The 27575-nt window shown below is 31.4% G+C and overlaps 2 protein-coding genes across 3 annotated transcripts in view; one reads left to right on the plus strand and one right to left on the minus strand.

Annotated features, from left to right (window-relative positions):
- Positions 1 to 27575, minus strand: part of LOC144834491 (poly(A)-specific ribonuclease PNLDC1-like) — a 62373-nt gene that overhangs the window by 9706 nt on the left and 25092 nt on the right. The window lies entirely within an intron of this gene.
- On the plus strand, positions 554 to 27574 carry LOC144834560 (uncharacterized). The gene is made up of 4 exons (XM_078689414.1): positions 554 to 723; positions 20097 to 21265; positions 22555 to 22725; positions 25620 to 27574. The coding sequence occupies exons 2-4, from the start codon at positions 20145 to 20147 to the stop codon at positions 26728 to 26730; spliced, it is 2403 nt and encodes an 800-aa protein (XP_078545540.1). The 5' UTR covers positions 554 to 723; positions 20097 to 20144; the 3' UTR covers positions 26731 to 27574.

The following is a 27575-nucleotide window of genomic DNA, read 5'->3' on the forward strand; positions in this document are numbered from 1 at the left end:
AGTATCCAATTCTGAAAATACAAATGTAAATTTCTTAATGGATTCCAATTAATAGATTATCAAGTCGCAATATCTATTAGTGACAAGTCACAATATCTATTAGTGACAAGTTCTTCGCCTTCAACGACATCTTTGTCTCTTAAATTGTAGTAGTAATTTGTCATTTGTCAGGAATGTGTTACTAAAGTTGTGTACAAAATAAGACACATCAGTAATTATGAATTTCTTAAGTTTCATAACATGAAAAACTATAAAGAAATATAAAATGTTGGCATGTATTGAGTGAATTCATGACAAGAACTAAAATCATCCCTCCTATCTCAGTAATCTCGGAGAACTATTAACAAAAATTACTTTTGTGTCTTGGCCTATCATTAAAACCAAATAGTAATACAATATTATATTAGTGTCTATAATTATACTATAGAATGTTTGTTATCATAAATATCCTGGTATCTGATTGTAAGTAGCATTACTAAATTACCTATACTTAAATCAGGTGTGGTTTCTAAAACTTTATTTCCTTCCTCAAACACAATATTAGAAGCTTGTTGATACGCATCAATGCACTTTACTCTCACCACATTCTTTCTGTCAAATCATTTATTAATCTACAACCAACTGTTGATCAGGTTGGGTAATTCTGTGGATACTAACTACATTTAACTGTGGATATCTTCGTTTGAATTAAGTGGTGTAAATAGTCTTGGAGATAATAAACAGGTGAGTAAACAACAACAAAAATTATTTAAGTTTAGAAATGAATATTGATTCATAATTTTAACAATTTAATGGAAATATGATTCGACGTATAATAAATATACACTTTTTTTTTCTGAGATCAAAAGATTCTAAAACATTATCTTGTTTAATTACACTTGTTTGCCACTTTGATGTGGTAAAATAATACACTGTCGTACTAAATAAAGTTTAGTTTGATCGCCAACCAAGGCTCCTCCTCCACATCCGTCCCCGTCCTACACAACCCCTTTTTTTTGGAGTCATCCTAACATTTATTTTATCTACATTTCTGCACAGTAGTGATCATTTCAAGTCAATTTCCTTTAAAAATGTAATTTCTTCAACTATTTTAGAAAAAAATACAGTAGGTACTTAAAGTACAATTGCTTTGATTTATTATGATGTAACATCCTACTTTAGAGGTTCCCATGGCTACATGAATCTCGGTTTTCATACTTTTACATATTAATCTAGGCCAATTTTATTTGAATGAATTGAATAGGATTAAATTTATTATTTCTTCCAAATATTTGCATGACAGAAACAAAATCACTGTCTGTTGTGAAATCAACATATGAAAAATGTAACATTCTGATATCAATTGGTACCTGTAATAAATAGTGTTTGTTGAGTAAAGTCCACAGCATTTAATTAATTGTTGGTAAATCTGACTGTTATGATGCCAAAAGTTATCTAGCAATCTTACAAAATGTTGCTATTGTTTTTTTTTTCATTTATATTTAACCTTTGCATTAGTAAATAAATAAAGAATGAATGAATAAATGAATAAATAAATGAACAAACGAATGAATAAATGAATGAATGAATAAATGAAAGAATAAATGAACAAACAAATGAATAAATGAATGAATGAATGAATGAATGAATGAATGAATGATAGAATGAATGATGGAATGAATGAAAAAACGAATGAATGATGGAATGAATGAATAAATGATGGAATAAATGAATGAATGAAGGAATAAATGAATGAATGAATAAAAGAATGATTGTATATGAATGAAAATATGTAAAATGTTTTCAAATAATCACCAAAACCACGCAATATTCATTTAAACTGTATTGAGGTAATTTTGATTAGTGGTGAACTAAATAGTATTAATAAAGTTAATCCATGTAAAGCGATATAGGAAAATAGAAGGAGGAACGCTAATACAGGTGTTATCACAGGTCAGGGACTATTGAGAAGGGAAGCACGCATTCAAATCCGTTTTGTTACGATATTTTCTTGCCAATCTAAGCACAAAAAAACGTTTCAACATGACCAGTTGATTTTGAATCATATTTTAAAATAGAAATAGGCCCTAAGTACAATTTGGTATTGAGTAGGAAAAGGTGAAAACATTAAGAAATCAATGCCTTTCGCTTTTCATGTCAGTAATCAACAAATTACAAAACAAGTTTTATACAAACAAGCAAAACGGACCATTTACTCCTACTATATAAGCTATATAATGTTTACACTGTCAACTTTCAACAAGTTTAACAAAAAAAGTGTGATGTGCCCAAACATGGTAGTGATATACCCAAATGTGGTAGTGGTATGACATCATCATGTCCATATATGGGCAAATCACATTCTTTATCACAAAGTTTGATAGTGTAGACAAGTCTGATACAAATATTACACATGGGAAGGTAACATATTACTATGGAGGAAAAATACATTTATTTAAATTTATTTTTCCTCCATGGTATAACAAACCTTCTTCCATAATTAAAGTAGAGTCAAAATATAGTTACATATAAATAAATTTGAAAAAAATAAATATATAAACTACAAAATAATTTTACAAAACTGTTCCTGAGGGTGAAACTTAATATGTAAAATACTGTATAATAAAACAATTGATGATTTCAAGAAATAATGGCTTTAAGCCTCTGTGGGATTATATAACTCCTACTCTCCTTCCAACAAGAAACTTAAAGAATGCACTAAGTTGTTCTAATACTTCCTATTAGGATTTAAGTCAACACTACTCAACAGAACGTAATGGCAATATACAGGATGTTCTAGACGTGAACTAATACCGGATACCACAATGTGGTATAATAGAATTGTACTGTTAGGTAGTTGGTTAGTATCCATATCGCCCAAAACTAGTTTTAGGGGTGACATTTTTAACATTAAAAAAGTCCAAACAAGATGTGGACAAAAATTCAATCAATACCAAATAGATATCTAAAACTAAAGCAGAATTTTCAATATGTACTTGGTAATTAATTCACCATTCACTCCTCATTAGAACTCTTAATATTAGGGACACCATTAGGCACCAACACACAGTGTCCCCTTAATAGGGTTTCTGCTGAAAAGTGGATAAAATATAAACAGTTCTTCAGTCGATTCTCAAGAAAGTGTCACCTGAATAGAGATGTCCCAAAGGAGGGTTCTACTGTATATTACATTATTTGGAGTTTATTCTTATTACTAAAAAACTATTTTGAAATTCTTATATCAACGCTTAACGTGACAGTTTTAGGGCCAATTTACACAGACGAGTGGTAAAAATATAGAATCTATGTTATTCCTTATGACCATTTATACACAATGTGGACGGGCGGGTCCCGCTTAGGATAGATACAAACTCTACTCTACAAAAGCTACGCGGTTTTCCGCTAACCGCTACCACTCGCATGTGTAAATTAGCCCTTATTCTTTTATCTATATTTTAGAATTAAGAAAATAAACATTCATATTTCAGTTTATTTTATTTATTTTTTTCTTTTAAACATATATTTTTTTCATTTTTTCATGTAATGTTCATGTAAAGCGCTGATTATTATTTTTTATACTTATAATTTTAAAGTGTAATTTTTAATAATTCCTTGTTTATGACCTCAATTGGTAATTGACTGAAGGTCAACCTTTAGTGACTGGAATTGGTTAATATTACAATTATTTTATCAAGAATAGGAAAATTTCACTGAAGGTGAAATAGTGATGTCACTATTGTTTAATATACAAATAATGAATGTTTATGAGTGTAATGGTACAAATAATGGCATGAGGTGAATGATGAAAGGTTATATCAACGAGGCAACGCCGAGTTGATGTAACCTTTCATCATTCACATGCACAAAACGTTTGCGTTATAAATTTAAATTTGCATTCTCTGAATTGGCCGGTAGTTTTTATGATTGTCGGTATAATTCCATCTCAAAACAAAATAGGCCAGGACATGTTTTTATTTAATATGAATTATTCAAATTTTGTAGGATTATTACTTAATTCCCCGGAAGCAAAGTTATGTTATTAATCAATTTAAAATGGATTAGATTAAAACATAATTTAATTATCAAGACAAACATATCAAACATCATCTTGAACATGAATTCTACTAAATGTGAAGTAGGCATTTACGTAAAGAATTACACTGGCCTATATTTAGGCACGGTTTTTATGATATTCTACAAGATGCAAAAAGTTACAAATAAGGAACTAGCAGTTACCATCTAGTTAAAAAATAGCTGATAATTACCGAATGCAACATGTCTTGGACCATTTATTGTGATATCATGAGTTTGAATCCAACGCTCATCGCATTGCTTGTATCCTTGGGAAACACACATTATTTTACATTTGCCTCTCTCTACCCAGGTGTACAAATGGGTACCTGGTAAGGTCCAAGACATTGATTACTAGCGGCATTATGGAAGTATGTTTCCTTATGTACTTGATCCAAAAATAACCAGGGTAAAAAATCTAAAACAGGTTTCACAACATTAGGCGCTTTATAATCCAGGATATTATTATTATTTGGCTGTCTCAAGGAAATTGGTCTAAAAAACACATTTTTAGCCCAAAAAAATGGTGTTCTAATGTAGCTGAATGGCTATCTAGATAAAGCCTGTTTTCCTGTCGGCGTTAGTCGACGCTATCGTTAACGATAATCAGCAATCTTCTACGTAACATTGAAATGTTTAAGATTTACAGGAAAAGGTACTCGCTATCGTTATCATTTCAACTTGATCGTTTTCAAACGATCGTCGTTGAATTGTTAACGATCAATGATGATAGCATCGAATAATGTCGACAGGAAAACAGGCTTAAGGCATCTAGATTGCCGTTTGAGTTTCTTCACAGCGATTTTTGTTCGACATCAGTAACCTTAGACAATTGTTATTTATTATTATATTTATTTAAGCATTTCATTTCTAGCAGTCATATTAAAATACTATTAAAGTTTAATTGAAATTCAGAAATTCTCTGATTCCAATTCAGCTACTTGATGACCTATTCATAGTTTAAATTACCTCCACCAATGCGATTTATTTGTCAACAATGAAATTGATATCGAAAACGGCCATTGTAAAATTTCAAATTATTAGTAGATCAACGAGATGATTTTACAATCCCAAGGTAGGATATAATGATCAATTGATGGCAGAATCTACCTTGAAATAAGTTTAATTTTTGAAGTGTGTATGGTGGTGAGATTTTCCAGGTCATATAACTTGCAAACACAGTATTGTAATATCACAGTAAAATTAATTAGTCAGTACATGTAAAATACTGAAGTGACTTTTCTTTGGGTTAAATGGGGCTCAATCAAGTCATGTTGCACACAGGTGCACATAAGTCATGTTGCACACATGTGAAAATAAGTCATGTTGCACACAGGTGCACACAAGTCATGTTGCACACAAGTGGTGCACATTAGTAATGTTGCACACAGGTGCAAAGTCATGCTGCACACACAGGTGAACGTAAGTCATGTTTCACACACAGGTGAACGTAAGTCATGTTGCACACAGGTGAACATAAGTCATGCTGCACACAGGTGAACATAAGTCATGTTTCACACACAGGTGAACGTAAGTCATGTTTCACACACAGGTGAACATAAGTCATGTTGCACACACAGGTGAACACAAGTCATGTTGCACACACAGGTGAAAATAAGTCATGTTTCACACACACACGAACATAAGTCATATTTTACACACACACACACAGGTGAACATAAGTAATGTTGCTCATATGCAAGTGTAAGATGAATCAAGTTTACACATGACTGTACCCACTCCCCAATGTCCATCCTAAATTAAGAATTATCCAGACTGTGAATAGAAATAACAGATAAGCCATAAAAATATATTCAGGGCACAAACGAAACCTTTCACAGTTCAGTAAGCAGCATCATAGACTTGGCATTAGCTTAACCGAGGCACATTAGCAGTGGTAATGGTTATGCTGACATGTTGACAGAAATCACAAGTTAAGTACATGGTACACTCACTGAAAGGTAAGTGGGGGTTGGGTGGGAGAGATGAGAGAAGGAGAATGAGAATGAAGAGAAGGAGAATGAAGACAAGGAGAATGAAGACAAGGAGAATGAAGACAAGGAGAATGAAGAGAAGAAGAAAAAGAGGAAGGAAATAAAAGTGAATGAGACAGGAGTGAAAGAGAATGAAGTAAGGAGAGAAAAGAATGAAGCAAGGAGAGAAGACGAGGAAGAAAAACAAGAGAGAAAGAAAAAGTGAGGCGGGAAGAGACAATCTTGTAGTATAGAAAAAAAAAAAAAGCATTGATTAATGCAAAACAATTGCAGATTTTTTTTCTATTCATTCTAACTGTAAGGAACAAATACTAAAAATCAATTTAAATGTTTTGTAGTCACTGTAATAACTCATTAATTACTGGAAACAAAATATTAATAATTTTACAAGAAATTAAATATTATATTATTAAAGTCATAAAATATATTGTTTACACCATTATTTTTAGGCCTACTATCTAATACATTGTGTTGTTAGTATGTTTTGTTTTTTTTTTACAAAAAGGTTGTGATGATATTTATACAGTTGACATTATGAATATCAACTTTCCAACCAACAGTAAAAATCTAGTTTAGTTCAGAGAATAATTATCTTAATTTTAACAAAAACAAACTCATTCCTCAATCCACATTATAGTGTTTAACCTTGGCATAGAAACTATAGCTATCCATACGCATCATCTAAACAATTTTGTAAAAAGCTGCGTCGGCAGTATATTGACTATTGTAGTGAAAACACAAACTTGCTCTTTCATGGACGCAACCAAATTTAATTTATTTCTGATCAACTTTCAGTACTACGGGTAAAACACAATTGTAATAACATAGTGTAATTTTTAACAAAATTGATACTAAAGATTGGATATTGCCAGTGGCGTAACGGTTATGAGCGCTCACTGGTTAAACCCAGGGGCCCCAGAACTCAAAGGGCCCTAGAGCATGAGCAGTCCAATGCAACTACCCAGCTTTGTAGGGCCCATTAGGAGTGCAAAATCAGGGGCCTTTGCCCTGTACGTTACGCCAATGGATATTGCATAAAGAATATTGTATGTAGTCCCTTTTAATTGGAAGTTGGTTAAGTTTACAAACTAGCCTGGTTAGTACAGAAAGAGCTGGGGTCAGTCCTAGCACATGTATAAGAAAGTAGAACATAGGATTCTGTATCATTAAATGTAGGATGCACTATGACAGTGGTTGAAGGGGATTTGCACCTTTACCCTATTGGGGATTTTAAGTGGGTACTTAGACACATTTAGTCAATTTGCCTAGCACATTAAAAAAATGTCAACAGATTTTTTATATAGCGGCTGTGATAATTGACCAGAATAATGCCTTGTAATTACCGACGTGATGTCCTGTGGGAAGATCATACATGGAGCCTAATTAATCATATTTACATATAAATTGAGATATATAGTAGATTCTATCTATGCAGTATCTACATAGATACAAAATTGTACTTATTAACATTACAAATAACATTACATTTTTATCATACAATGATAATCAGTACAGTAGCTCTTCAATAACACTGACTTGAAATAAAAGTTTTCAATTGTCATTTAAAACTGACTGGTGTAGTTAATTTTAAAATGTCATTGGAGAGATTATTCAATATTTTGGGTCAAACTACAGAAAAAGAAAAACTTTTTTTTGTGTGGAATTATCAGATTGACACAGATTGACACAGACACATGACTGCATACTACAAGGTACATTCTGTACAGTAAATTAAAAAAGATAAATTGATCAAGAATTAAGCAAATGCTATACAAGGACATGCCCATGCTGTCCTGCTTGTATTTGCCCCTTCGTTTTGTATCCGAGGCAGACCCGACTCAAAATCCTGTATCTTTCTGGGATCCTGCCTTCTTCCTATTCTCCAGATTTATTATTATTTGTCCATGTTATTTCTTATTTATTCCATTATTGTTTAAATCTTAAAAGGAAGTAAATAAATATTAATTTGGAATTTGAATTTAAATGCTATTCTTCATCGGAAACAGAAAAAAAAAAGATCTGCCACACTTCATGAATTTTTTTTCTTCATAAAGTTAAGTACGAAATACTAGTTATTAAAAACAAAACCAACGATACATTTACTTCCTTATAACATTTTGAATGTGAAAGACATAATAACTCATATTTGATATAAAAAAATATTTTATATAGGTTTAAAGAAAGTAGGTAATAACCTAAAATATTTGAAATTTAATATTTATTGTTTGTGCAACTTTCCAAAGAAAACAGATGCTATTTTTTATTTTATAAATTGTAATTATAATAAAGATATGAAGTTTGAATCTAGAACACAATAATTGGGTTCCTGAAAAAAAAAGCTGATATCAAAAACAGTAATTTACAGCATAAACTGGATGTAAAAAAACATTATAAAACTAGATTTAATTCGTCACTATGACGAATTATAGGTTATATGCATTGATTTAAATAAAGATAATTGATTTTTAAAAGATATATTGACTGATTGATTTTCTCAGAATCTTTAATTATTTATAATATATGATAGGATCTAGCTAATGTAAATACAATAGCCGGTATCACAATAAGATCAAAGATCCCTCTGCGTATAATGTCATAAATCACATTTGTTACATAATAAAGACATAAGTTACTTTCTATCTTGATTTCATTATAAATCATGTGTATAATCTATACACTAAGAAATAAAATTGAACAAACAATACGGATAATAAAAAAAATCTTATATCGTTTCGTTTCCCAAGGTGAGACTCGAACTCGGTACCTTGACAGCTATAGACACGAGCACAGACCACCGAGCTATACACAACTGACTAAAAGATGTAGAAAGATTCCCCCGTGTATTTACTATGCAGTAACCACTTTGGTGCAGATAGATTATTACATACCGCAATGAATTATAATTTTTTACTATGATGACATCTTTAAAAATTTTTAAAAATGATGCACTGTCAAACTATATACTTTTAACTTTAATATATGAACTTCTTAAGAAAGAAAGTTAATGTTAAGTTTGTTATTTCGGCCTAAGAAAATGTCAAAATTTGTTTGATTGTCGAAATTAATTTTTTTTAATTCAATATGCAATTAATGATGACTTAATCAACTTTTGTTCTCTTAATTTGATAATAAATCATACATATGATACATACACTTCAAGAAAATGAAATAAAAAATAGGTGTTCCCCAGCATTCTGACGATATATATTAATTTTAAAAATTAGCATATTTTCACTATTTTGTTAACTTATACGTGCGTAGCCTGTCACTTTTGACGTGCTTGTATAATGCAATTTCGAGTTGAAAAGTGAATCAAATATGATGATATTATTAAAGAAAGGTTGTAAAACAGAAATCGGGCAAAAAGAGTGCGCATTAACGTTTAACGCGCAGTGCGCGTGCACAATTCTGCACACTCGTGGCAATTTTTTAAACGCTTAAAATTGCCTGAAACGTACTCTAATTTCATCGAAAATAAATTTTGACAATTTTAAAACTTTTAAGCGCGCGTACGCATGCGTTATATGTGCTACGCACGTAATTATATTGCCATTGATGAAATATGACCTGAAATGTATGAGTACCAAATTTTGTTTAAAAGTGATTCATGCTTGTGAAGATATGATTACAAACGTGATTTCGTTAAATCGCGCGTAGACCGCGTAATTTATGATTGCGCACCGTGAAAACATAACCACATCGATTCCTGGCCATAAGGAATATACTCTGAAAAATTGACTTAGCTAGATGAAACTGATATCAAGATAATTCACGGACAAAATAGTGCTAAGGAAAGAATAAATAAATAAAGATCCTGACAGAATCAAGAGGTTATATGCATATCATGCATATAACCTAATGAATGAATTTTATATTTGTTTAAAAATGTGATTTTAATGACCAAAAATTATTTGTTGTCAAATTTTAAATATGAAACTAATAACTTATTTACAATTACAATATGATTTATATTATACAATAATTATTTTACTAGGTAACTGCTCTAGAGTGAGTATCATCGTATGTTGATCTTAGACCGCTATCAATATCATTGCCCTTGTTAGTTCATTGTATGTTAATGTCCAATTGTTCAACAACTCTTTTCACTCTCAACATTCTTGTTACCATTATGTTATAAGATATTAACATATTTCATTTTAAATCCATTGATGTAACTTGATTAAATTGAGGACACTCTTCTGGGACTCATAAATTGATATTAGTGTAAAGAGTCATAAAACGTGACAATCACAATGCAATTACAAAAGAATTAAATCACTATTGATGGGTAAAACGATTTAACTTGATACATATTAAACTTCACTATTAATTTACAGTAATGATTGAAACATGTATGTGGAATAATAAGTTTAATTTAATACCACAAAAAGGAATAAAGTATTAATTTGTTTTCTAATTATTGGCAATGTCAACCCAATCTATATACCTAATGGACACGTTAATTATCAGTTGTTTTGTACTGAACAACTGCATAGGGTTATAAAATGGTTAATAAAATGTTGTTTTTATTTGACCAGCATAAATATCAATACAACATATCATCATCACGAACGCTGAACATCTTGCGACATAACACACTTGACAAGACTCCAATCAGAGTGATTATTGTCCAATGTGTGCATACATAGACTTTTTTTTCTTTTGTCATTCTCTATAATTTTTATCCATGTGGTTTTGTGTCTCTTGATTTTTCTCATAGACTCAATATAACATAAAATGAAAACTGTTAGATAGCTTAAGCAAAATTTGTCTGTATGTGGGAAATAGGACATTTTTTTTATTAAATGATTATGTTGAATGTTACATTTGTATTCTTGTTATCTTTTTTTTTTGTGATGCAATACTGTATACAGTATGTCAATATTATACACATTGTATGATATTATTATTAATATTCTTGTTATCTTTTTTTTTTGTGATGCAATACTGTATACAGTATGTCAATATTATACACATTGTATGATATTATTATTAATCATGTGATGTTTTTACAATTTGTTATGCAAATTTCAAACCATATGTGTTTGACTAAATAAATTGAATTATTTAACTATTATAATAATTATTTATTTTATTTTATGTCTTTAGGCAATGTGGCCAAGGACTACCAATAGTAAATTAATCACTGTCCTATCAGATAGGTGGTAATCCCCCTGATACAGGGGCTATTTTGTGAACCAGTTCACCGGGGTACACTGGACCTACGGTTTATAGTCCTTATCCCGAGAAAACTTGTTCCACCACCTGAACTAGGAGCGAGTCGGCCTCGAACCCTTGGCGATGTTGTTGGCTCTTTAGGTACGGTAAACTTTATATCAAATTTTTATATCAACAAATTCATACAATTAGCATTTTAATATAGGGTGTTTGATATTTAAAAGTGTGTAACTGGAAATTTAGAATCAGACTATTAGTTATAGGCCAACCTTTCACTGTCAAATATTTTCTCATCTGTACCGTTTATTTGATTAATTTTCAGCATTACTTATTGTCGGAAAACTCTCTCTTTAAATATTTCACTTGCACACAATTTTCTTTGACCTGGTTCTAATTGATGGTAGAAGGATTAGTGTTAAAAAACAGATAAACTGAGACTAAATTTAAAGACTTAAATGTTAAATATTATATCTGACAAGTTCAAGGCGAGATTGATTGAACTTGTGTTCATTTCTATCATTTAAAAATTACCTTAGAATCCTTCCTTTGAGGAAAAGGTCATCCATATTAGGGAACGCCTCTATTAACGCCCCATGAAATGAACACTAAAACCAACCCCTATTCAGGGGACATACATTGTTGTGTCCTAAATTGTTCCCTTAAAGATGTATTGTCCCCCTGAAAAATAATTTTTACATTTTTTTTTGTTGAATATGCCATTTTAATGTCACATAATAGTTATCCACTTTGACCAAAAATTGGATCTAAACAAAATTTATTTACCTAAAAAAACTGTAATTTAAAGCAAAAAAATGGTCAAATTGGCTGCCTGCCAGCCAATGGATTTTTGGTTGAATTTAACCATTTATTATGTTATTTTAAGTGAAAACATTTTTTTTCCCATTTTTTTCTACGGAAGTGATTAACTTTATTAAAACTACAAAATAACCTATTCAAAGTCTGATTTAATTAATCTTCATTTTTCATGTTTTTTGGGAACATCTTTAATAGGGAATTTACTGCTTTTAAATTATTATCAAGCTTTCTTGTTTTTCGTTATAAATGTAATATTATTTTGCACTATAAATAAATGTAATACTAATACTGTAGTGCAACCAAAGATTTAAGTACTATTTCATGCAAATTATACCGCTGATTTGTTAGGCTTTGGAGAGACCTAGGAAATTAGTTTCTGCAATTAGATCAAAACCACACTATAAGGATCAATTTGGTCAATTAATAGCGCATTCATTTATATTTACAAATTTTATTATCTATTTTTGACCTAATACCATAGATTTAATCGCTGTCCTAATATGGGGCAATCTGTATGCATAAAATACTAAATAATAAACAATACAATAATTCTTTGGGAGCAAACATCAAATATATTTTGTTTTTCTCACTCTCATTACAAATGAATCACCATCTGAGTGATAACAACATGTGAAAAATAAACTAGTTTTGTCCTATACTCACATACAGTAGTTGTACTGAATGCTCTGTGATCTCGTTGTACTGAATGTTCAGTACATTGAGAACACCTTGCGAAAAAAAAAAAATCACAATTCATACTCAAGTGCGACTCGAACCTACTGTACCCCCAGATCACAAGACGGGCATTCATACCACTAAACCACCAAGCTTGAGCTAGGGTTAGATTCGAACACCAGAAAGCAGCAGGTACTGCAACATGATGATGATGTAACCACTGCAAAGTAGCTTTGCGTCAGGGAGTTAAGCAAGACATGTGAACAGTTATTCATGAGTTGACGGTCACTTTACGCTTGATTTATGACATTTACTTATTTCTCATGCGTGTTACGATTTAAACAATAAGCACTAATACTATTATGCCAATTCTCAAGTTGTATAACTAGCTAACTAGTTAACATTAGCAATTTAAATTAGGATAAAATCATTATGAATATTTTCCTATTTTCAGGGGACAATACCGTTAAAACAAATTAGGTCATTAGGTAAATCGCTAATGAGGATCTACGCCACAGAAGCTTAAACTGATTTCATTTTAATGTTCCTTTCCTAAGGGCTTCGTTATAGTATATTCCACCCTTACCATTGAATCCATCAACTAGTTCTCCTGGGAAGAGACTGAATTTATTAACGTATTGATATTTACCATCAATACATTATTCATAGCATAGAACATTATTTGGTGGATAATTGATTCATTCTAACATAGCCAAGTATTCCTAATACAATAACTTTTATGAACAGTAATTGTAAATTACCACGGCGACAACTGATAAAATATTGAATCAAATTCAAAGCAAATTATAGAATAATGATGTTCATTAAGACGCAAATGGATATCAAACAAATCTTTAAATTATGACGTCGCTCTTTGACCTCTAAAGTAAATCTCCTATTCTTGTTCTGAGTATAATAAAACATTAGAATCCCTATTAAGAAGAAACTTTCATGGCCCAACAAAGTGTCCCTTTAGTAGAGGTGTCTCCTGAACATGGTTTGGTAATAGTGTTAAAACACACAGGTATTGTTCCTTGTTTGTTTTACAGGAAAATGTCTCTATAAAGAGGTGTCCCCTTAATATGGGTGTCTGTCAAATACTGTAGGGGTGTACCCTTAATATGAATGTACATCAAATAGGGATTTCCGCCAAATAGGGATGTCCGCCAAATGGGGTGTCCGTCAAATAGGGGTGTCTCAAAGTTCTACTGTATACAATTCCAAAATTTGGGGTAAAAAGTATATTACATTTTTTCTTTTTCTTTCAAAACTTCCTCTCATTTCAGTTTTTATACCTTAAATAATCCTTTACATATGAAATGACGTAATTTCCACCTTGTTTCGAGTCGAGCCTTGTGGTCGTAGCGCTTTAGAGAAAATTTATTTTGGTTAAGCGCTATATAAAAGACAATTATTATTATTATTATTACATAAAAGTACCTATATTATAGAATCTGTAAAAACTTTCTTTATTTTAACTTGCTTGTTACTTTGAACTAATTAAGCTGATATACATGCCTGCAGTGCCCATGCCAAGAAACAACAGATATTTGTCTATCTTTCAATTAAGAGTCAGACAGTATGAATAATAAAAATCGTGCGAGATTGAATTTGTTTCACTGGATTGTGTCTAATGAACAGAGGTGTCACAAGGAGAGATAGAAGCGTAGTGCTTATAGATGGTTTCTACAGAAAATAAATTTGTAGTAAAAAAGTTATTAAAAAAAAATAAATAATAATTTTACTTATAAAAAAGATAAAATATTTAAATTAAACCAAAAACACATTGATTGGGCTTCTGATTGACTTTTTTTTCTCTTTTCAATTACGGTTTTCAGGCAAATCATTTTTATCCAATCCAAGTAAATGTCATATTAAACAATTTTTTTTCTCTAATTATTTTTTCAACAATATATCTTTAAATTAATTCCATCAAACTTTCATAATTTTTATCCAAGTAAATGTCATATTAAACATTTTTTTTTCTAAATATTTTTTCAGCAATATATCTTAAATTAATTACATCAAACTTTAATAATTTTTATCCAAGTAAATGTCATATTTAACATTTTTTTTTCTAAATATTTTTTCAGCAATATGTCTTTAATTAATTACATCAAACTTTAATCATTTTTATCCAATCCAATTAAATGTAATATTAAACAATTTTTTTCGAATTATTTTTTTCAGCAATATATCCTAAATTAATTCCATCAAACTTTAATAATTTGTATCCAATCCAATTAAATGGCATATTAAACAATTTTTTCAAATATATCTTTAAATCAATCCTATCAAACTGTCAAAAAAAGACATGTTATATAACTTAAGGCTGTTCTGTAATTGCTGGCATATAAGGTTTTTTTTATAGAGCTGCTGAATTGCGGATTCACGGCTGTAGACTTTGTCATGTATTTTATTGTCCAATAAGTTTGATCATGTTTGGTAAAACATGTGTTTGATTGCAGTGGAATGGCTAGATAGAACTTCCTACTTGTGGGAAGTGTTTATGTACATGTACACACTATAAATTGGTTATACATCTGGAGTCGGAATATGTATATGTAACTAGCTCCCGCAACAAATAATAAACATACAGGCGGAAATCTACAAGGAAACGGTATGAATAATGTCCTGCTAGGTAGACAGGTAGGTAGATAAATTGTATTTACCAAGGACAACTGGACAGCGTAGGGTTTAAACTCGTGACCTCTTAGTTAAAAGATTGATGTAAATTTATTTTGCAGTGTTATCGTTATCATTCGCAAGTTTATATCGCCCTCCTAAACAACATATTTGCATTCTTGCAAACTCTTTTCTCCAACTTGTTGTTGTCTGGTAGAAGTGTTGTGTTGTGAGTTACTTTTTAAATGTTACCTTTTGGTTGCTAGTATCATTAATATTTTAATTTAGCATAAATAAAGTACATTTAATTTAACATACTGTTTTTTAAGTTTAGTAATTTTATACATTTTTAGTTTGTTTATTCTAACATGTTACTGTGTCTTTGGTTGCTAGTATCATTAATATTTTAATTTAGCTTATAAAGTACATTTAATTCAACATACTGTTTTTTTAGTTTAGTAATTTTATACATTTTTAGTTTTTTTATTATAACATGTTACTGTGTATTTTTATTAGAGCCACTTAGTTGCAAAAATTGTACTTTTTTAGGTACCTCTTTGATAAATGTTTAAATCTCTTTGTACATGGGACCAACAGCAAGGCAATGCGAGTGAGCCATTTTGAGAGTTTGATTCCCAATCCTATACCATTATACTAAATCACATTGTGACACTGTTTAGTATGATGCTTCATTGTTATGTGTTGTATATTTAAGTACCCTATTCACTGTATTACTGTACATGCTTTATTTAATGTTTTTAATGCATCAACACCTTTTATGATATTTTTAATACAAACATAACTTCTATTTTTCATATTTTCTAACATAACATTTAAAATAATATTGTCTCTTCTTTCTTATTTTAAACCCAAAAGAGAAACTGAACAGTGAAAGCAAAACATGACCTAATTACATTCCATTTCAAACAATTTCTGTTGTCTACAATAAATGTAAAATACATCCTTTTCAGGTGGGTGTAAAAGAAATAAAGATAAATTGTTTGACTCAAGGACATATACAATGTTATGCTTCCTGAAAGATCACAAAATTTAACTGAAAACACAGCTGTATTACGCACACGCTAGCGGGTATATCCGCTACATAGCATTTAGTGTGCACCTTCTAACATAAGGTAATTTAACACGTATGTGTATTTTTGTGAAAAACGTGATTTAAAGAAAAATCAATGTGAAAAGAGCTCTTAAACATGTATATGTTGTGTTGTTAACATAAAAACATAAAGTCTACTGGCAATGTCATTTGAAAGAGATAGCAATGGAATACTTAATATACTAAGATAGCATTCCTGAATACATAATACATGTGAATTTGATGTGGATAAACATAGAACTCTGGCACAGGAATAAAGGCATCGCCTCCCATCTAGCTATTTATTAAAGATGTATTGTCCCTTGAAACACAAAAAAATGAAGGTCAAAATTTTCTAAATCTAAATTGGCCATATCAAAGTAATATTAAAGTTATTCACTTTAAGTCGAAAATTCGAGCCGAAAGCAACAAGTTTACGTAATTAACAGGTAAATTAGTTTGATTACATTTCGTCTGGAAAATCGTCGCAAGCAAAAGTAAACAAAGATTTCAAACCATGAGTACGCATTATGCATATGCTAATTAGGATTGTTTACAACTCATCACGATTGAGAAGGTATTTTCACAGAGATCGTGATGAAGTTTTATGATTATGCATACAGAGTAGCCAAACAAGCGCGTTTCATTATGGGGTATGTTTTGATCGAAAACTTTGACTGGAAGTCAGAGTTATTTTTTTAACAAAAAATGTCTTAAATGATTTTTTTTTCAACAAATTTTTGGTGATAGTTAATAACTATTATGATACTTCAAAATGACCCACCTTTTTTCGAAATCTGTTATTTTTTATTTTTTTTGGAATTTGTCATCTTTAACAGACTGTTGAAAAACTACACAAATACTAATATAAATTAAATACATAAAATACAATTTTTAAGGTAATTTAAGAATTCAATGATTAATATAATACAATTTTTAAAGAAACCAACCCCTACTTTCTAGGAGTTTTATCAGTTTTTTTCACGACATCATTTCGGTGTCAATCAAGGACTTAAGTTGGAAAAGTGATCTAAAAAAAATCTGTAAAAGCAGAAGATGATATAAACTACTTAAAAAATAACCTATATTGTTTTGACAACTCTTGTAACACGGCCAGAGTGCTGATTTTTTCCACTAACTGTAATGGAATCAAAGTGTTATATTTTGTACTTTGATTAAACGTGTTGAAGCAAAATTATGAAGGTAATTTAGATCCCGGAACTGAGCAACTTAATTAAATAAATACCGTAATGAGTTCCTTATTCCAATTTGCCTCTTAATTCCACCCTTGGGCATAATCCCATTCCTTATCAATTGTATTCATGCAACATTATATATGCAGAGTGCATCTTATGCACACCCCTCCCAAACCAAGGGCACATACATCTTACATCCTTTGTATTCCTTTCCCCACTCACAACCAAAACATACACAGATCTAAGATCATCATACGCCCACCAACCAAAAACAAGGGCACAAACGGTTAAACATCGTGTGTGCCTCAATACCCCTTCCCCACTACCCAACCAAAACATACACAGATCTAAGATTATCATGTGCCCCTCCTCTTCTCCAACCAAAAACAAGGGCACAAAATTAAACATCCTCCACACCTCATGTCCTTTCCCCGCTCCCCCAACCAAAACTAGGTCATACAAAGATCTAGGTCCTTTATACGCCCCTCCTCTATGTAATGAACAATTTAACAAATTCTTATAAACTGTACACTGGATCTATTCAATTCTGAATAATAAATAAATTCTTATAGTACAGTAAAATTAAATAAGTAATATTATAATAAATATTATTATTAATATTAGTATTATTTATGAATGCTCCATAATTTTGTCCTTGGATATAGCCCATAAATGCCAAATTTGACGCTAATACCCACATTATTATTATGCACAAATGTTATGCTATAAAGCTCTGTCTACACTATCAAACAAGTTTGACAAAAAATGTGATGTGCCCAAATATGGTAGTGATATACCCAAGTATGGTAGTGATATGACATCATCATGTCCATATATGGGCACATCACATATTGTTTTCACATAAAGTTTGATAGTGTAGACAGAGCTTAATTCATGTTTTTCTTTAATCCTAAAAGTGCCTGAATGTTCTTTACTCAAAAGGAATTTTGAGGCAATATTAGTTAATGCACTTTTATAGGAATGTTTTGGCCCATTAATGTACAACATTCACAGAGTTTGAGACATAAAACATCGCTGTTAATATCTTAAATTCAGTAATAATGATTGGATTCTCATACCAATGTGTTTGTTGTTTCTGGGTCAAAGTTAATGTACAACATTCACAGAGTTACTTGAGACATAAAACCCTGCTGTTAATCTTAATTTTACAGTTAATGATTGGATTCTCATACCAAAATGTTTGTTTTTCTGGTTCAAAGTTAATTCACAGAGTTTGAGACATAAAACCCTGCTGTTAATATCTTAATTTTAGTTAATGATTGGATTCCCATACTAATGTGTTTGTTTTTCTTGATTCAAAATTGCTCTTACTTACAAAGGCATTGAGTGAAACCTTCAGTTAACCTTTTAAACTATGCTCACATACTAAGTTGTAAAAATAATATAATTTGTTTGTTTTTTAGATAATATCATTTAAATACCAAGCATGTACATCTTAATAATCATTAGCAGATCCTAAGGGGTAAGCCCAGTTGGCCCAAGCCCTCTAAATTTAGAATGTACAGAAATACATTAGGTTAAAGTTAAGCACATCATTTTAGACATTTCACAACCTGTCTCACACCACCTAACCTCTATTTTGAAGTGCAAATAAAGTATTCTACTGTATTGTTTGATTTTCTTTATTTCATTACATCATGATGAAACTGTTTATAGTAAATTCCATGTCTAGAAGCAAGAAAGATTCCGAGAAAACTGAAATTTCTGCAGACATACGTGACATTTTAGATTCTAAGATATTTAGACAGTAAACTCACATATTTCATTATAGGACACAAAAAATGTCTTGATCACCGTGTTGTGAATATCAAAATAAACTCTGCTTTTCTATGACATCATCCCATGAATGAAAACAACCAATTGTTTATGTTTATTATTGAAAAGCAATCGCACCATCATTTTTAAATATGTTCTACTACCTCAAACCTCTATCCTTTTATCTCACAAAAACAAACAGCTTAAAATTGAATCCGCCTATAGTGCCAAAGTAAATTTGTCCGGCGCGTCATAAACAGGCCTGCTTAAGTGGTGTGAAATCATGTTTGACATGATACCTCGTGAATTGTGATAGTTAACTACAGTAAGTAAAGTACTGACAGTAGTGTTGATGGGCAAGACATTAACGGCAGTGTCAGTAATGCGGTAACCAGAACAGCAATTCAATTACAAGTAGTGTCACCTATAGACGGGCTGTGTTATTCACTTAGTGTAGTGCATTTTGAATCAGATTAATTTTTACTTAATGCAATCCATAGTATTACTTTGCGTCATTATGTATACAGTACAATAATTTAAAAAGAAGTGTTTTCCATACATGAGGGAAACGAACTATATCTATATGCAATTAGACCACAGACAAGGTTATACTTTATCGTATATTGCTGCCTGTGGTGTTTCTTTATTCAAGTAAGTTTATTTATAGTGATATAATATTTACATTTTCTCTTACAGATAACAAGAAAGTTTGATCATCCTATTGAAGAGTAGCATCGCGGCAATATGGATGAAGTTACTACAACTACAGTCCCTAATGATGATGTCACTTTTAGCACTGATGATGTCGCGCCAAGCAGAATGTCGTTTGATTTATTGTCCACTGGATATCAAGTTGCCATCTGTTTACAAGTTATATTCTTAATTATTATTAGTATGGTTGGATTATTCGGTAACACTCTTACAATTATCGCCATTTTCCGCACGAAGAGCTTACGCATCACAACAAACTATTTCCTAATCAACTTAGCGATTGCGGATATTCTTGCGTGTGTGATCATCGAACCATTTTACATCGTATCTCTGATATATCGTGGTTGGCCAATGTCCACAGGATTCTGCAAAACAATTGGTGCGTTAACTTGTTTGAGTTTAGCAGCTTCGGTTATAAATCTATTGGCAATTTCGGTGAACCGTTATTATTGTATCGTGAAGAATAAACTGTACGCCATGGTGTTCAGCAGCAATCGTACCATTATATATTGCTTGGTAATTTGGGCAATATCCTTTCTGTCGATAGTGTTACCATCTGCTGGTATTGGTGATTTCGGTTTTAACGAACACCTTATGATATGCGGTTATCCAGCCACGCATGCATCATACGTTTACCAAATTGTCTCAATGGTCATCATGTTCGTAGCTTCAACGTGCGTTATTGTTTACTGTTACTACAACATTTACAAGCGCATGCAAGATAGTTCTCGTCGAACACAGCGTATTACAAGCACCACCAGCGAATCAAACAGTAATATTAATTGCGTTGAGGAAAAAAAATCAACATTTTCTCGAATGAAAAGTCATAAATCATCAAATATGACGATGCTTCCGAAAAAACGAGATTTGCGAGTAGCGAAGACGTTGCTTATTGTGCTTCTAACATTTGTTATATGTTGGACTCCATCTGTCTTGCTAACCGTATTTGACAAATACTACAAAGCACCGGATCTACTTCGACAAATAACCGCAATACTCGCATTAACCAATTCCAGCGTTAACCCTTTCATCTATGCTTGGCGAAATCGTGGCTTCCGATTGGCTTACATTAGAATTATCAAATGCCGCCACTGGTTGAGACCTGGAGAGGATGACCACGACGTGTCGAAAATGGACAGTACAACCAACAAAATGTGAAATATATAACCCAAAAATAAGCGAACTTCCTTCCCATTCTTGTGGGATATTTAAAATAAAGGTGTTTGATTTATTTGATGGAAATGCTATGCATATTGTACTCGACAGTGACAATATTCTAGGGAAGTTATGGTGCTATACTTTTCTTATAAAATCGCAAATTATTTTTGAATAATTTAGAAATAATATCATTTATTCCGGCACTAAATTAATAATTTATAAACCAAATAATCAAATCCTCTAGAATTTTAAAATCAGACTTCTGATAAACAGTTTCATTTAGCAAAATAACATTTTTAGTACAAATGTTTGCCATGCGTAAATAGTCCGGCTTGAAGATGCAGTAGAATTCGTGTTGGTAGCTCTTCAGTTTTTGTATGCTATAGGCCTCTAGAAACACCAATTTAAACACCATTAATTAAGTTGACATTAGAACTATAAACCATTAAAAAAACATATAACACCACATTGAACTATGTTATATAATGCAATTCTGTTAATATTTACAGCAAATGTAGTTTTACTAACTAAAAATAACTTAAAATGTAAAATTATAATTTAAATTTGTTTATACCTGCATATCATGTACAATTAATTTTGTAATAATATTAATCTTAAGATATATAAATGTAAATTATTATCATTTTTTTTAAAATCTGTATAAATTTATTATGGTTTCTGTAAATAAATTATTTGAATTGAAATAAATGAGTGAAATACTGTAATAATACTTTTTCATGAGTTTTAGTAAAATGTAATGTTCTATTCAAATTGCTGTCTCCTGCCCTCTATAATTGCTTTGGGTTTTTGGTTGAGGTTTTAATCTTCGCAGACAAGTCAAAGGTGTTGCTATTAAATTTATTAATAAAGTTATTATAATAATTATTCTCATAGTATGCAATAATTTAAGAACACTAAAACCACCAAGACGTATTACTAATAATATATAATTGAGACCAGACAAAAAGAAAACACAATTTAAATATTAACGTAATTTTCCATGAAATCGAAATCTATGCTCACCTATAGAGGGCACCAAACAATAATAAATTCATTAGAAACTTTGTATCAAGAAAATTTGGAAAATGTTAATTTTGTAATAAATTCAGAAAAAAAATATACTTAATATTTTTTACGAAGCAGAATCACTCTGAACCAAAAAACAAAAAAGGAAAGAAACAAAAAAGCTGTTTCAAAGATATTGAAATGAAATGTACTACAATGATGTAATTGGACAGAAAAAACTAAAAGTGGATTAGAAGTTCATGACACATCCCGCAACCAGTAAAAATGGAGATGTGCTAGACACCTCACCAGAACGACAACAGAATGGACGCCAAGGACAGACATATGATGCTGAGGAAGACCAAAAACCAGATGGAGGGATGATCAGACTGCAGAATTTGCTGGAATGTCTTGAATTAGAGCTGAAGAGGACAGAAAAGGATGGGCTGAGGTTAGGGAGGCCTTCACGCTGCAGTGGGCCAACATTGGTTGAAATCATAATCTGAATTTACCAAATAATTGTGCCTAGATTTATCCAAAATAAAGGGTCTTTCACACCTGTTCCGACACAGTTCCGGTCCGACGAATTGAACGCCAATGTTTCGTTTTCGCGATGCTCCACGAGGCTATGCGCCAATCGATATGCGCGTAACCGCGTAAAAACAAACCATTTACGTTCGATTGGATTTGCGTGAAAGACCCTTTAGGGATGAGATTATTCTCAACCATTTGAATACTAATTTCATTTAATACTGTGTATATGCTTTATTTTCGTCTTATTGTAGTAGCAGCTCTAGATGACATAGGCACAATAAAGAAATTCATTGAAACTGAAAAGGATTTCTTTATATCGGTCACCAAAAATAGTACAATAATTTGAACTCACAAAATATCCTTGTTGCATAAATAACAGACGCATAAAGTACTGCATTTACTGACGTATGTGTTATAAATAGTTTATAAAGCATAATAAATACGTGGGCACATATCAAATGTCATACTTGTAATAATTATACAGGTATAAATTAGTAAACAATACAACTTAATGTACTCCATCAGCAAAGCCAGTATAATGACGTTAAAATGTGATAACAATACTTACAATTACGCATACACCAGCTTTAAATGCGACTTAAATACTTTCATTATGACAGCCAAACAAAAAATGGTTATGGTTAAACAAATATTTGGTACCCCAGAAACCCACCCTTTAATTAGTTAGGTTATTAAGTTAAGTATTGGCTATGGATGGAAATGGGTTATTAACACATTGGGTATATTGAATATGTCACTACTGGTTGGGATCGGGTTATTAAACACATTGGGTACATTCAATAAGTCTTACTGGTTGGGAACAGGTTATTAAACACATTGGGTACATTCAATAAGTCTTACTGGTTGGAAACAGGTTATTAAACACATTGGGTACATTCAATAAGTCTTACTGGTTGGGAACAGGTTATTAAACACATTGGGTACATTCAATAAGTCGCTGCTGGTTGGGAACAGGTTATTAAACACATTGGATACATTCAATAAGCCTTACTGGATGGGAACAGGTTATTAAACACATTGGGTATATTCAATAAATCACTACTGGATGGGAACAGGTTATTAAACAGATTGGGTACATTCAATAAGTCTCTACTGGTTGGGAACAGGTTATTAAACACATTAGGTACATTCAATAGGTCTTACTGGTTGGGAACAAGTTATTAAACACATTGGGTATATTCAATAAGTCTCTACTGGATGGGAACAGGTTATTAAACACATTGGGTATATTCAATAAGTCTTACTGGTTGGGAACAAGTTATTAAACACATTGGGTATATTCAATAAGTCTCTACTGGTTGGGAACAGGTTATTAAACACATTAGGTACATTCAATAAGTCTTACTGGTTGGGAACAAGTTATTAAACACATTGGGTATATTCAATAAGTCTCTACTGGTTGGGAACAGGTTATTAAACACATTGGGTATATTCAATAAGTCGCTACTGGTTGGCTATAATAATATCCTGGATTTATAAAGCGGTCAATGTTGTGAAACCTCTATAGCACTGTACATTCAAATTTAGAAAAACAAAATTTATTGAACACACAGTGAGTGTGTTCAGTAAAGTTACCAACACACTCAAGTGGCTGAACACACAGTATATTTAATGAGTGGCTATGAATGGAACAGACCGAGTATGTTCATTCAATAACAGGCCATAGACAGGAACGGAACTGAGTACACCCACCATTTAAGTGGGATGATAGAATATTATAAATAATTAATAATTATTATGTTTGTCTTAACATTTAGTAAGTATTAAATCTTTCCTGAACTTCATGAATAATTTCTTGGAATAATTAGGTTGATAATTCTACGTCTAAATGGAGTATACTCAGAAATTGAATATACTGTAATTATAGAATGAATAAATTTAGATACAAATCTGTATTACATCTGGCTACATACATGACATATTCTTTTTCCAGGCGGAAAGAACAAATGTGACTAGTGTCCTCTCAACGTTCCAATTACATATTACAATATATGCCACTTTACATATCTTTACATTATCTTCCTACACTATAACGCTCATGTGGAACAGCCCTATTCAAAGGACAGTCCTATTCAATGGAAAGCAATATTCAAAGGACATCCCTATTAAAGATGTATTGTCCCCCAAAAACATGAAAAATGAAGATTAATAAAATCAGACTTTGAATATGTTATTTTGTAGTTTTAATAAAGTTAATCACTTCCATAGAAAAAAAAATAAAAAAAATGTTTTCACTTATAAAATGACAAATTAAATGGTTAAATTCAACCCAAAATCTTTTTTTTTCTTTGAATTATATTTTTACAGGTAAATACATTTTTTTTCGATCAAATTTTTGGTCAAAGTGGATTCTATTATGTTACATTTTTTTACATCAAATTCATTCAGAGGACACTTTATTAGGCCCTGACAGTGTACTCTGAATGGGGATTTTGCCACAAAAACAATTTTAAAGTAAACAAACACAATTTAGAAAAGAAAAGTATTTTCTTTTCTGAACAAAATGAGCTTTATTGTTAGTTAAGCCGATAAGTTCCTTGTAATTTCAGCAAATCACACTATAAAGCAATCACACTTTGTAAGGTGATCAATCTATTTGTAAGGACAGGAAGCTGTTATAGCACAAAATACCCTGATTGAATTTAATATGACAACGCATTCTCATTGGTCGACTGAAGCAAAGGTAAAAATAAATAAAACAGTGATACATAAAGAGTTCCTGAATAGATATCATTCCATTTGCTATTGTTTTTCATCATTGCTCAGCAAAAAGGGAATATAATTTCACAGAATACGTTTCGAAATGAGCATCAGTCCAGATAAAAACACAATGAATAGTCTAGATAATAACATGATGAATGGGTCGGATAATTCTAACATCACAAAGTCACAAGAAGAGCAAGTGATAGCAATTGTTGAAAGTATCATTTTAATCATTCTCTGTGTCGTTGGATTTTTTGGTAACTTGTTGACAATCGTTGCGATTGTTCGTACAAATAAACTACGAATTACGGCAAATTATTTCCTCGTGAATTTAGCTCTGGCGGATATAATTGTCTGCGTGATTGTCGAGCCGTTTTATTTGCTGGGCTTGTTTTACCGCGAATGGCCACTGACCGATATGTTTTGTGCTACAATTTCCGGAATATCAATTATAACATTATCATCATCAGTGTTGAATCTTGTTGCAATTGCAGTCAATCGCTATTTTTGTATAGTACAGAACCAACGTTATGCAACTCTTTTTACAACAAACCGTACAATATTTTACTGTGTCATGATATGGGTTGGAAGTTTTATCTTAATAATGCCTGCAAGTTTTGGTTTTGGCGAGTTTGGATTCAACGAACACCTTCTAATTTGCGCATATAAAGTAAGTGAAGAATCATGGCTGTGTCAAATTGTTACTATGGCAATAATGTTTGCTTTTTCTATGATAACTTTTGTCTTCTGTTACTATAAAATTTGTAAAGAGGCCCATATGAGCTCTAGACGAAGTAGACGACGCAAAAGTAGCACGACCAGTCAGGTAAGTCTTGCTGGTTCTGTCAAAACCCTAAATAAACTACAGAAACATTTATCAATAAACAAACTTAACCCACAATCACGAGAAATACAAGTAGCAAAAACATCTTTCATTGTTCTCATAACGTTTATGATATGTTGGACACCGATTGTACTGCAAGTTATCTTCGATAAGAAATACAAAATTCCTAATGTACTTGTTCAGATGTTTGCTTTATTGTCATTGGCCAATTCTAGCGTTAATCCATTTATTTATGCTTGGAGGAATCGTCATTTTCGCAACGCGTACAAACGGATCATTACTTGCCGGCACTTTTTTGGAAGGGCAGTTGAAGATGTTTCGCACACTAGGAACAATAATTCAACAATAGCATGAAGAAATTAGCTGTATGAGAAGTTGGTTCATTGGGATCGACCCAACGTAAATGAGTTGGTCATATCTGTATGGCAGTAAGTCTGTGTAAATTGATGTATTGTGCCAAAATGTGGAACATACAGAAAAGAGGTAATTTTGAGAAGAACCAAAATGATTAAAGGAGTGGTATAACTAATTAACTGATGAAAAAAAAAACAAAAAAAAATAGAACTGAAAGAAAGAAGTTGTTATGAGGCATAGTATGAAATTAATGGGACATGAAAATGATGTACTGAAAAGTGCTTGTAATTTTAGAGTTTGGTAGAACAGTAAGTAATGATAAGAGATGACATCAAAAGATAGTTGAAAATCAGATTGGAGGAAATAGAGGCACAAGACATAAAGTAGATAATCATGTAATCTGAAGAGGAAGAAAATGAAAAAAAAAACATTGCTCATTTGCAGATACTTTCTAGTATGTTTAATGATAGCTGAAGACAGCTAATTACTGTTCTTTCTTACATTTCAGCTAATGTTCTAGGCTAGATCATTATAATAATAAAACTTGATTTAATCACAGTAACACTTGTTCATCTCAATGGTGGCCATAAAGTTATCATACAAAAAATTTAATTAAATCAAAAGGTTAAGAAACTCCAAGGTGTTTTATATTTTTGTTCATATAAAATACTAATAGGCAACATACAGTAGATTTTGGAAGAAATATTAGCAAATTCCCCATAACTACTGTACTGTAGCTATAAGGATAAAACAGTGTTCTATGCCTTAGATCTCAAAATTAATGGTGGACTTATACCAGAGTGTCCCGTTTTGCACAAAAATGGAGGGAGTGGACCGTACCAGAT

The sequence above is a fragment of the Antedon bifida genome, chromosome 2, assembly GCF_963402885.1.
Source record: "Antedon bifida chromosome 2, ecAntBifi1.1, whole genome shotgun sequence".
Taxonomy (NCBI): Eukaryota; Metazoa; Echinodermata; class Crinoidea; order Comatulida; family Antedonidae; genus Antedon; species Antedon bifida.